We start from the raw sequence: 12,300 nt of genomic DNA, 5'->3' as shown, positions 1-12,300 counted from the left end.
CCACCGGGAGCCAAAGCACTGGCCTTTCCAGAGCAGGGCCTACTGCAGGAGGCAGCTGTAGCCCCCGCCCCCGCCCTCACCCCTCCAGGCCACTGTGCTAGAGGCTCCAAGGCCCTGCTGCCCCAACCTCCCGGAGGCGGCTGTGACAAAGGCCAGGCCTCCTGTTAGAACCAGCATCATGGCCAGCAAGAATAGGGCCCAGCTGTGTAAGCAAATGGCCTGGGAGCTCTTAAGATGGACCAGAGGCCCTTCCTACTAAAAGACAGTGAACTGACCTTCACGGAGCGTGGGCTTCGAGCCTTGGCACGTGCACCTTGCTCAGCCTGTCAGGCCAGGGAGAATAAAGGATGCCAGACACAGCGGAAGCCTGTGACAGGCTAGAGGGGGGCCCCCTGACCACCACCCTCCACAGTCTTCACCCACAGGCCCCCTGGAGCCACCCACAGCCACAACTGCCACCTGTCCGGCCTTACCATATGTGTGCTAGAAGGTTCTGGGTGAGGCCCGAGTGCATGAAGATCTCCTTCACCTCCTGGCCACTCACGTAGCCGTCCAGGTCCAGGTCGGTCTTCAGGAATATCTCATCAAATCGCATCTTGTCTGCCACAGGCACCACCCAGTTCACTGTTGGCTGAAACAGTTTTTGGCAAAACAGTTAATCTGGAAGCTTTTTATGACCCCTAGACACATGCTTTTTGATGATGGGGTGATTAAAGCACTTCCATGCACATTTGGCATCAAACTCTCCTCAATTACATGAGCCAAGAGGGCAGATGAGATCCTTGTTCTGTAACTGGTGAAATTGAGGCTGAGACAGGTTGAGGCTGGCTCTGTGAAGCTCACCCAGATGCCAGTCTGCACCTCTCTCCACCCCATCACCCGCTCTCCTTGTCCATCCACCCTGCCACCCAGGGTGTGAGGGAGGCTGTGATCTTCAAGGGATGGGTTCAAGCATGCCAGGAAAGACCCTCCCGAGCATCCACTTGGAAGGACCGTCCCTGGAGAGCCAGCCTGGCCACATGCAAGCCTCCCTGGTCCTCCCACTCCTCCGCCCTGCAGGCAGCCAAAGTGTCCCATCCCAGGACTCTGAAGACCACCCTTCTATGTCCCTGACCCCACTCCTGAGACAACAAAGATACCCCCAAGGTGTGAGTACACACGTCACTGACAGGTAACAAATGAGACCCACCATCCAAGAGGGCCACCACTCACGAGGCCCCACCAACATTCATGCAGCCCCAACCCCGCCAGGGCAGATGGAGCCACAAGCCCAGTGCAGCTTGAAGTTCACACCCCTGGGGCTGGGCCACCTGCCGCACGTGCGGCCCCTCTCGCCACCGGCTCACAGTTAACTTGAGAGAGGCAAACACCATCGTAGGTCAACCAGGGCCCGGTCACCTCCTGGTTCAGAGGCATCGAGGCCCCTCAGGCACTCAGGAGCAGGCCCTTCCATGGCCTACTCCGCCTGCATTACCGCGGGCCTTCAATACACCCACCACGCCACAGTTCATGGCATCTGTGTCCCGAACTCTAGACGTGCTTTTCCTCTTCTCTTTTTTTAATATTTATACAAATCACTCCTTTAAACAATCTCATAATAGCAATGAGAATAAATACCTGATTGAATTATCTAGATGATGAGGGAGTGGAGAGAAAAAGGACAGGCAAATGTGGCTGGAGGGATCGACTGTTCCTCCTCCATGCAGCAACTGTACAGAAAAGCCGCACCCCACTCCTCACCTTCGATGAACGCCATGATGCCTGAAAGTGCCACTCAAAGTCATTCCTCTTAGTTATGAAAGGATTTCTTAGGCTGGGTGCAGTGGCTCACGCCTATAATCCCAGCACTTTGGGAGGCTGAGGTGGGTGGATCACCTGAGGCCAGGAGTTCAAGACCAGGTTGGCCAACATGGTGAAACCCCCTCTCTACTAAAAACACAAAAAATTAGCCAGGTGTGGTGATAGGCACCTGTAATCCCAGCTATTCAGGAGGCTGAGGCAGGAGAATTGCTTGAACCTGGGAGGTGGAGGTTGCAGTGAGCTGAGATTGTGCCACTGCACTCTAGCCTGGGCGACAGAGCAAGACTCCATCACAGGGAAAAAAAAAAAAAAAAGGATTTCTCAAAGAGTTCTCACAGTGTTGACAATCCGAAGATGTCCATAGGATTGAGGAGAAGGGACTCACGGTCAAGACTGAGAAACAATGGTTAAACTCATTTACTCTTCATGAACAAGTCTCCTGTGATGTCCAAATCTAACGGGCTCCTGACACCAACTCAGGGAATTCAGAAAGCAAGCTTGGGAAACAAGGGATACCATGTGACCCAGATCAGCTTAGTTCAGGGGTTTCATGTAGCAAGTATGTGTGATGAAGTACAGCAAGGACTTGATCAAACAATTTAGCAAAATCCATGGAGCTAGGCCAGGCACAGTGCTCATGCCTGTAATCCCAGCACTTTGGGAGGCCAAGGCAGGAGGATCCCTCAAGCCCAGAAGTCCAAGACCAGCCAGCATAACACAGCAAGACCCCATCTCTACAAAATAAATAAACAAATAAAATTAGCTAGGTGTGGTGGCATCCACCTATCCCAGCTACTAGGGAGGCTGAGGTGAAAGGATCACTTGAGCCCAGGAGGTTGAGATAGCAATGAGCCGTGATTGCACCACTGCACTCCAGCCAGGGCAGCAGAGCAAGATCCTGTCTTATATTCAAAAAAAAAAATCTATGGATCTAATTCAAATGATGAGAGTTCAGATGGCAAGAGCAAACTGATTTTTACTTGTGGCATTGTACTGTGTAAATTTTGTGAGCCTTCTCAAGTCTGGTGGACGTAAAGATGCAAATAAAGGAATTCTAATGAGAAATGGGCTTGCTGCCTTTAAGTCACGGGGCTACAGCAAGCTAACCTCAGAAGCCAGGGATCACAAAGAGGTAACAGGAGTCAGACAAGCTGAGCTGTGGCGGGACACAGAAACAAGGGGGTTTCTGTGTCCCGTGGGTCCCAAGAAGAAATTATGTGTGAAATTATAGCTCTGGGATGACAAGAGTCCTAATAATATTTGCTGGGCAAACAAAATGAACTCTGCCTGATTTCTGGAGCCTCAGAGTATGTTAGCAGCAAGATTCTGATGCCAACTTGACTATAAACCCAATACAGGGCAGCCTTGCCCGTGGAGCTGGCTCTCCCAGTGAGGGCTGGGCTTTAAGGCCGGCTCAGCAGCCACAGGTCCCAAAGGAAGGAGATCAGACCCTGGTGGCTGGAAGTGGCTTCACTCAAACCTGGCATGAGGGCAAAATCGGGTGGCCCTTGGGAGCCCCAGACAAGAGCATTGCTGGCCTGGAGATGAGGAAGTTGAAGTAGGGGGAGCATGTGGACTGTAGGCCCCCAGAAATGCTCGTTTTCATGACTGTGATCCTACCAGTGCCGTCCTGGGGGCAGGAGCTATACCCTTCCACCCCGCCCCAACAGGTGCCACTGGTAAAATCGGTCTAGTCAGAGGGTCTTGAGAGAACCACCAGAAGATCACTAGAGAGGCAGGTTATGAAGCTGGGTGACCTATGCCCGCCAGTGAGTTTGGCCCCACTAGCTTCGTTGCCAGTAAAGCACCTCCCCTAACTTGACCTTCAATACTTAATAAAACTCTTGGCAAGAGCTCTGCAGACACAGGCTGGGCACGGTGGCTTACACCTGTAATCCCAGCACTTTGGGAGGCCGAGGCAGGAGGATCACTTGAGCCAAGGAGTTCAAGACCAACCTGGGTAACATGGGGACACCATGTTGAAATAATGAGATAAATGAATACTTTTTTTTTTTTTTTGAGATAGAGTTTCGCTCTTGTTGCCTAGGCTGGAGTGCAGTGGCGCACTCTCAGCTCACTGCAACCTCCATCTCCCAGGTTCAAGCAATTCTCCTGCCTCAGCCTCCCGAGTGGCTGGGATTACAGGTGTGCACTACCACGTCCAGCTAATTTTTTTGTATCTTTAGTAGAGACGGGGTTTCACCATGTTGGCCAGGATGGTCTCGATCTCCTGACCTTAACATCTGCCCACCTCGGCCTCCCAAAGTGATAGGATTATAGGCGTGAGGCACCGCACCTGGCCACAAGTATTTTTTAAAGACATTTCATCACAAGCTTGACCGTTCTGGGGTTGCATGTTAATAACTCCCGAGAAACATCCTATTGTGCTCTGAGAGGGGGCTGTGCCCGCTGAGGGCTCTGTACCTGTGTTTGCTTGAGGCTGTGCTTGGGGGACAGGCTCCCTGTGCTGTTGAGGCTGCTGACGCTGCCATGGGACGGCGTGGAGCGGAGACTGTCTTTTGGTGGGGGGCTGGCAGGCAGGACGGGGACGGCGCCAGGGAACACAGTCTTCTTTCTCTTGGAGGGTGGGATGAGGGACGGGGGCAGGGCAGAGGGCACAGGCTCCTTCTCCAGGGCTCGGTACACCAAGTGCATGGCCTGCAGGTGCAAACAACAATGGCACTGAAGGGGCAAGGCTGGGGCTGGGACCATCAGGAGAAGGCAGAGGGCAGCCCTTTTGGGGGCTGCAGTGACAGGACACTCTGTGAGGACGCTCCCAAGCTGACCAGAGTAAAAAGAAATCGTTCCTTATGAGTTATCTTTTATGTGTAACTTTCCAAGACATGTGTTGAATTATTCCTTGAGACTGAAATGCACACAGAAAAGAATCCAATCAAGCCAGACTCCGTATGCATCCCTTCACCACTCAGGGAGGCCACCAGCTCCAGGGCTGGCACCTTCCCAGTACTGGATTTGGAAGTCTAAAGACACCAAAAGAGAGACCTGTACTTCAAGACGTTCAGGAGCAGTCCCAGCTACTTGGGAGGCTGAAGTGGGAGGATCGCCTGAGCCCAGGTAATGGAGGCTGCAGTGAGCTGTGATCGCGCCACTGCACTCCAGCCTGGGTGACAGAGCGAGACCCGGTCTCTATAAAACAAAACAAAACAAAAAACAGTGGAACTGAGGATGCATCCATGAGGCAGGCCACAGCCATAGAAATAAATTCCTTGTAGAAGGCCAACTAATAAAAGTGCAAGGAATGATGGTTTTGATTAGCATATCACCATTTGGCAGCCACCATCATCGTAATTAATCTTGCCAGATTAAGGCAAGACTCATCAGCGATGGTGGAACTCTCACGGAAGAGTCTGAGAGTCATGGGTGTTGACAGTATCAAGGCGTCCCCCACAAGAGATGAACTGAGCACAGACGGAAAAAGAGCAACTGCCCACAGGAACCCACAACCTTGACCCACCTTGACCCAGTGATGAATGTCAACGTGGCAGTAAGAAGACATGTTGACATCACGTTCCCTCAGGTGGGAGGACCATGTGGGGCATGTGTGACCTCCGTGGGATTCCTGTCTCACAAGATTGCATGACCTGGGTCATCAAGAGGACCCGGCAGCCAGGCCCAGGCCCAGGGACACTCCATAACTGCTGGCCTGTGCTCTTCAAAATGTCCACGGTGAAGCCAGGCACGGTGGCTCATGCCTGTAATCTCAGCACTTTGGAGGCTGAGACGGGCAGATCACCTGAGGTCAGGAGTTCAAGACCAGCCTGGCCAACAGGGAGAAACCACATCTCTACTAAAAATTAAAAAAAAAAAATTAGCCGGGCATGGGCTGCCCCGTCTGGGAAGTGAGGAGCGCCTCTGCCTGGCCACCCCATCTGAAAAGTGAGGAGCGCCCCTGCCTGGCTGCTGTGCAACCTTCCAAGTGTGAGGTGACAGCCTTCGTTGTGGAATGAATGAAGACACTGGCACTGATTGTATAACACCTGGCAGCTATCTCGAGTCGTTAATGGTGGAGGTATTGGAATTATAGAAGAAAGCAAACATGCAAATTTGACTAGAGGCGATTTTGTGACTTCTTTCTATCGGCCCTGGCAAACCAAGTTATTCTGGATGGAAACAGCCTTGAAAAGGTGATATATATATGAACGTATCTGATTTTTTTCCCCGTATAATTCTTACTTCGTGCATTTGATATTCAGTTGTGTTTGTAATCACAGAAAAATAAAAGCATATATATAAAAAAAAAAAAGAAATCCCAAAATGTTATATACTGTATGGTTCCATTTGTATAACACTCTTGAAATAACAAGATTAAAAAAAAAAAAAATCAGCTGGGCATGGTGGTGGGCACCTATAATCCCAGTTACTTGGGAGACTGAGGCAGGAGAATCGCTTGAATCCAGGAGGTGGAGGTTGCAGTGAGCTGAGATCATGCCACTGCACACCAGCCTAGGTGACAGAGTGAGACTCCCTCTCAAAAACAAAACAGCAACAACAAAAAAACAGAAAGTCCACATTGAGAGACACGAAGAGAGATGGAAGAACTTTTCTAGATTCCAGGAAACGAAAGACAAAGGACAACAGGATGTAACACAGAGGACTGGGTTCTCTTTAGACACAAGGGACATTTTTGGGACAACTGATAAAATCTGAGTAATATCCTGGGATTAGATAATAACAGATATGCTCATACAGAATATAAGGTGTATATATAGGATATAATGAAAACATCATAAATGCAATGCTATCATGTGAATTTCCTGATTTTGAAGTGGATAATGGTTACGTGTAAGAGAAGTCCTTGTTTTTAGGAAATACGCACTGAAGTGTTTGTGGATGAAGAGGCATCATGTCTGCAACTTAACTCTAAAATGGTTCACAGGAAAACTTCATGCAGCAGTGGGGAGGGCGAAAGAGTTATGGAGGGAGGGAGGAAGAAGGGAGGAGAAAGATAAAACAAATGTAGTAAATTAGCAACACTGGGAAATTTGAGTGAAGAGTTTTCAAAAGAATTTTCTGTCGGAGGCCAAGCGGGGAGGTCGCTTGAGTTGAGTTCGAGGCTGCAGCAAGGGTGTTCACGTCACTGCACTGGAGCTGGGGTGACAGAACAAGACTCTGTCTCAAAAACAAAAAATAATTCTCTGTATTACAGGTTGAGTATCCCTTATCCAAAATGCTTGGGACCACAGGGTTTCATTTCTGGAGTTTTCTGAATTTCTGAATGTGTGTATTACACTTACTGGTTCAGCATTACTAATCCAAAAATCCAAAATCTGAAATCCTTCAATGAGCATTTCCTTTGAGTGTCATGTTGGTGCTCAGAAAATTTCAGATCTTGAAGCATTCTGGTTTCAGACAGATTAAGGATACTCAACCTGTACTGAAACTTTCCTACATACAAAGAACTATGTCAAGACAAACACTTAAAAAATGAAAGAAGGAAGGCTGGGTGTGGTGTCTCATGCCTGTAATCCCAGCACTTTGGGAGGCAGAGGCGGGTGGATCACTTGAGGCCAGGAGCTCAAGACCAGCCTGGCCAATATGGTAAAACCCCATCTCTTATCAAAAATACAAAAAAATTATCTGGCTGTGATGGAGTGCACCTGTAATTCCAGCTACTTGGGAGACTGAGGCATGGGAATTGCTTGAACCCGGGAGGCGGAAGCTGCATTGAACCAAGATCGCACCGCTGCACTCCAGCCTGGGTGACAGAGCAAGACTCCATGTCAAAAAAAAAAAAAAAAAAAAAAGAAAGAAGGCCAGGCGCAGTGGCTCACGCCTGTAATCCCAGCACTTTGGGAGGCCGAGGCGGGTGGATCACAAGGCAGGAGATCGAGACCATCCTGGCCAACATGGTGAAACCCTGTCTTTACTAAAAATACAAAAATGAGGTGGGCGTAGTGGCAGGTGCCTGTAATCCCAGCTACCTGGGAGGCTGAGGCAAGAGAACTGCTTGAACCCGGGAGGTGGAGGCTGCAGCGAACCAAGATTACACCACTGCACTCCAGCCTGTGTGACAGAGCAAGACTCCATGTCAAAAAAAAAAAAAAAAAAAAGAAAAGAAAGAAGGCCGGGCGCAGTGGCTCATGCCTGTAATCCCAGCACTTTGGGAGGCCGAGGTGGGTGGATCACGAGGCAGGAGATCAAGACCATCCTGGCCAAGATCGGGCCACTGCACTCCAGCCTGGCGATAGAGTGAGACTCCATCTCAAAAAAAAAAAAAAAAAGAAGAAAGAAAGAAAGAAAAGGGAAGGAAGGAAGGAAGGGAGGAAGGAAGGAAGGAAGGAGACAGAGAGAGAGAGACAGAAGGAAAGAAGGAAAGAAAGAAAGAAAGAAAGAAAGAAAGAAAGAGAAACAGAAAGAAAGAAAGGAAAGGAAAGGAAAAAAAGAAAAGAAAAGAAGAAAGAGAAATAAAGAGAGAAAGACAAACGAATCTAGCAACCCCTGCGCACTGCACATTTCCTTCCTGGGCTGGGTGGGAAGGAAACAGCAGGACCTACCACAGCGAACTCGTCTCGGTCCAAGTGCCCATCCTTGTCAATGTCACTGAGGTCCCAGACCTGCAAGGGAGAGACCAGCATGGGTTACTGTGGGAGGAAGGACTGGGTGAGAATGAGACCACCTGCTGGAACTCAGACTCTCAGCCGTGGCACTCACTGGGCTCAGGACACGGCGGTCAATACACATTTCAGAACTAGTCCGCGAGTTCTCAGAAAAACCATCACCTGTGAAGTACTGTCAACTACCAGATCCGTGGTCTGACAATCATCATGATTATAATCATATTGATTATAAGATTATAAGTTTAAAGGCTATACTTTAAACTTAGCCTGAGTTTCTTCTTTATTGTCTTACAGAGACATCTTAGAAAAGACAGCTTTGATTGAGTACAGGTGTTGCCCTAAACACCCACACTCCCTATGCTCACTCCTGCAAACCCCACCCCTCCCTTGCATTCTCAGCTGGGCAGGGCTGCGAGCTCATGTCTGAGCAGGTCTGTGGGTCGCGTCCCCTCTCCCCAGCAGTGGATGGTGAGACAGGTGTCAGGCCACTCAGTGCGCTGAAGAGAAGGCAGGCAGGCGTGGGTTCTGGAGTGTGCCTAAGATATGTGCAGATCTCAAGCACCATCACGCTGCCAGCTTCTTGACCCATGCCAGCCTTCCTGGATGGGCACACTGCCTGCCAGGCCAACAATGGGCAGGCTGCCAGTCCCCGGATCTAAGCAGATGCCCGTGGCTCTATCCATGATGCTTCATGTGTCAGCATCACGTCTCTCTAGCCAATCACCAGGGCTTCAGTCCATGCAGGTTTCTCACATCTGGTCCTCCTCTCCACCTCTGCTGCTGCGTCCGAGGCTCAGGCCTCACTAGCCTGCAGAGCCAAGAACCTCCAGCTGGCCTCCCTGTCCCAGTCTTGTCCCTGTGGCTACCACAGGGACTGCTCCAGAACACACACCTGACCCTGCCCCACCCTGCTCCTCAGCCTGGCAGATGGGGCCCTGTGACCTGGCTGCTGCTGAGCCCCTGACGGTAGCAGGTCCCTGCACCCCAACCCAGCCTCCACAGACTCCACGGGGACCTCCACCTACTTTGCCAGGGATCCAGGACTCCAACAGGCCTTTCTGGCTCCACAGTCCACCCTCAGCCCAGGGCTTCCCCACCTCGACACTACTGCCTGTTAGGGCTGGATCATGCTCTGGGGTGTGGGCCATGCTGTGCACTGCAGGGTGTTGAGCAGCATTCCTGGCCTTGACCCACCAGATGCCAGCAGCACCCAACCCAGGTGTGACAACCAAAAATGTCCCCAGACATTGCCCAATGTCCCCTGGGGGGCGGAAGTGCCCAGGGGGAGCACTGGCCCTAACTGGCATGCCAGGCTGCCTGAGGCCTCTATGCCTTCACTCAAGCTGCCCACATGCCCAGACTTCTGCCAGAGTCCCCCTCACCCTGGAGGATGTGACCAGAGGCACCTCTTCTAGAAAGTCTTCCCCAGCTGCCCTGCTCCCCGTGCTCGGGTGGGTCAGGGGCCCTCCCCTCTACCACTGCCCTCACTGGGCCAAACTGTGATTATCAGGGATGCTGTGGGGGGTGTCTAATGGACAGGGCAGGTGAAGAGGGCAGGCTCTGGGGACAGCTGCTCCAGAATGCACACTGGACCCTGCCCCGCCCTGCCCGCAACAGGACCTCATCTGTTCTCCACCCTTCCACAACTGTGTGACCAAGGTGACTTCTCAACCACCCTGATCTGCTTCCCCATCTGAAAAATGGGGAAGCAGACACAGTCCTTAACAGGAGGGCTGCAAGTGCTGGATGTGTGTCTTCATGCAGAGCACTAGGGCCCGGCCTGCACATACTAAACCCTCAGTAAATAAGTCTCAGCATCTTAGCTATTACTTATTTGACTTCTTTGACAGCATCTAATCATCCCCACCTTCCCACTGCCCAGCACAAGGCATGGTCCACTGCAGGCTCTGAAAAATGCTTACTGAATGACTGACCAGATGCATGATGTGTGAGTGCCTGGATGCACAGATGGATGACAGCACGGATGCAAGTGCGCACGGATGAATGTATAAATATGGACACAGGGGGACACGGCAGCATAGATGTATGGGCACAAAGACACATGCACAGATGTGGATAAATACACTGCATGGGCGTGTGCACACACAGATGAATGGATCATAGGGATGCGGAGGGACATGGGTGCATAGATGCATGGATACAAAGATGTATGCATGGCCAGGTGCAGTGCCTCACGCCTGTTATCCATCCCAGCACTTTGGGAGTCCAAGGCGGACGGATCACCTGAGGCCAGGAGTTCGAGACCAGCCTGGCCAACATGGTGAAACCCTATCTCTACTAAAAATATAAAAATTATGGCCGGGCACGGTGGCTCACGCTTGTAATCCCAGCACTTTGGGAGGCCGAAGCGGGCGGATCATGAGGTCAGGAGATCGAGACTACGGTGAAACCCCATCTCTACTAAAAATACAAAAAATTAGCCCGGCGTGGTGGCGGGCGCCTGTAGTCCCAGCTACTCGGAGAGGCTGACGCAGGAGAACGGCGTGAACCCGGAAGGCGGAGCTTGCAGTGAGCCGAGATTGCGCCACTGCACTCCAGCCTCGGCGACAGAGCGAGACTCCATCTCAAAAAAAAAAAAAAAAAATTAGCTGGGCATGATGGGGTGCACCCGTGGTCCCAGCTACTTGGGAGGCTGAGACAGGACAATTGCTTGAACCAGGGAGGCGGAGGTTGCAGTGAGCCAAGATGGCACCAGTACACTCCAGCCTGGGTGACAGCGAGACTTCATCTCAAAAAAAAATTTTTTTTTAATAAAAAAATAAATAATACTTATATTTATGGTTAGATAGAAGGTATACTTTTTTTTTTTTTTTTTTTTTTGAGACAGAGTCTCGCTCTGTCGCCCAGGCTGGAGTGCAGTGGTGTGATCTAGGCTCAATGCAACCTCTGCCTCCCAGATTCAAGCAATTCTCATGTCTCAGCTTCCTGAGTAGCTGGGACTACATGAGCGTGCCAACCATGCCCAGCTAATTTTTGTATTTTTAGTAGAGATGGGGCTTCGCCATGTTGGCCAGGATGGTCTCGATCTTTCGATCTTGTGATCCGCCCGCCTCGGCCTCCCAAAGTGCTGGGATTACATGCGTGAGCCACCATGCCCGGCCAGAAGGAATAAGTTCTAAAGTTCAATAGCACAACAGGGGAACTATAGCGAACAATAATTTATCGTATCTTTCAAAGTCTTCCAGAAGAGAAGATTTGAATGTTCCTAACACAAAGAAAGGATCAGTGTTTGAGGTGATGGATATGCTAATTACCCTGCTGGGATCATTACACATTGTGTGCATGTATCAAACCACCACGTGGACCCCACACTACAACTATTATGTATCATCAAAAATAAAAATAATAAAACATAAAATAAAGCAAAACACGGTTGACTCCTGAACAACATGGTTTGTTGAACTGTGCGAGCTCACTTATGCTCGTATTTTTCTAACCAAACGTGGATACAAAATACAATAGTCGTGGGACGTGAAACCTGAATATACAGAGGGCTGACTTTTGCATCTGCAGGGCTGATTGCAAGACTTGAGTATGCGTACATTTTGGTGTATGATAGGGGCCCTGGAACCAATCACCCTAAGTATACCAAGGGACAACTGTACTTTTAGTTAATAGAAACAAATTGAGGCTTTTAAAATTAATTAATTTGGCCAGGCACGGTGGCTCACGCTTGTAATCTTAGCACTTTGGGAGGCCGAGGCAGGTGGATCACGAGGTCAGGAGTTCAAGACTAGCCTGACCAACATGGTGAAACCCCATCTCTATTAAAAATACAAAAATTGGCTGGGCATGGTGGCTCACACCTGTAATCCCAGCACTTTGGGAGGCCAAGGCAGGCCAAGGCGGATCACGAGGTCAGGAGATCGAGACCATCCTGGCTAACACGGTGAAACCCCAT

The 12,300-nt window shown here is 50.4% G+C and overlaps 1 protein-coding gene across 13 annotated transcripts in view; it reads right to left on the bottom strand.

The window, feature by feature from the left end:
• EPS15L1 (epidermal growth factor receptor pathway substrate 15 like 1) overlaps window positions 1–12,300 on the bottom strand; it is an 88,067-nt gene that overhangs the window by 65,093 nt on the left and 10,674 nt on the right. For 12 of the 13 annotated variants that reach the window (XR_004031998.1, XM_030820533.1, XM_030820527.1 and 9 more), the window contains exons 7-9: window positions 8,316–8,375; window positions 4,225–4,458; window positions 474–631 (exon numbers count right to left, since the gene is read on the bottom strand). Coding sequence is in view for 12 of the 13 variants with exons in the window: in XM_030820533.1 (XP_030676393.1) it covers window positions 474–631; window positions 4,225–4,458; window positions 8,316–8,375 (452 nt within the window). In the remaining variant the exon portion in view is untranslated. Of the gene's footprint in view, window positions 1–473; window positions 632–4,224; window positions 4,459–6,637; window positions 7,259–8,315; window positions 8,376–12,300 lie in introns of those variants that run through there. The other variant, XM_030820534.1, reaches the window with a different exon arrangement.

This window comes from Nomascus leucogenys, chromosome 10 (genome assembly GCF_006542625.1).
Source record: "Nomascus leucogenys isolate Asia chromosome 10, Asia_NLE_v1, whole genome shotgun sequence".
Lineage (NCBI taxonomy): Eukaryota > Metazoa > Chordata > Mammalia > Primates > Hylobatidae > Nomascus > Nomascus leucogenys.
Note: the sequence above shows the minus strand (reverse complement) of the source record. Positions and strands in the feature narration are given on the sequence as shown.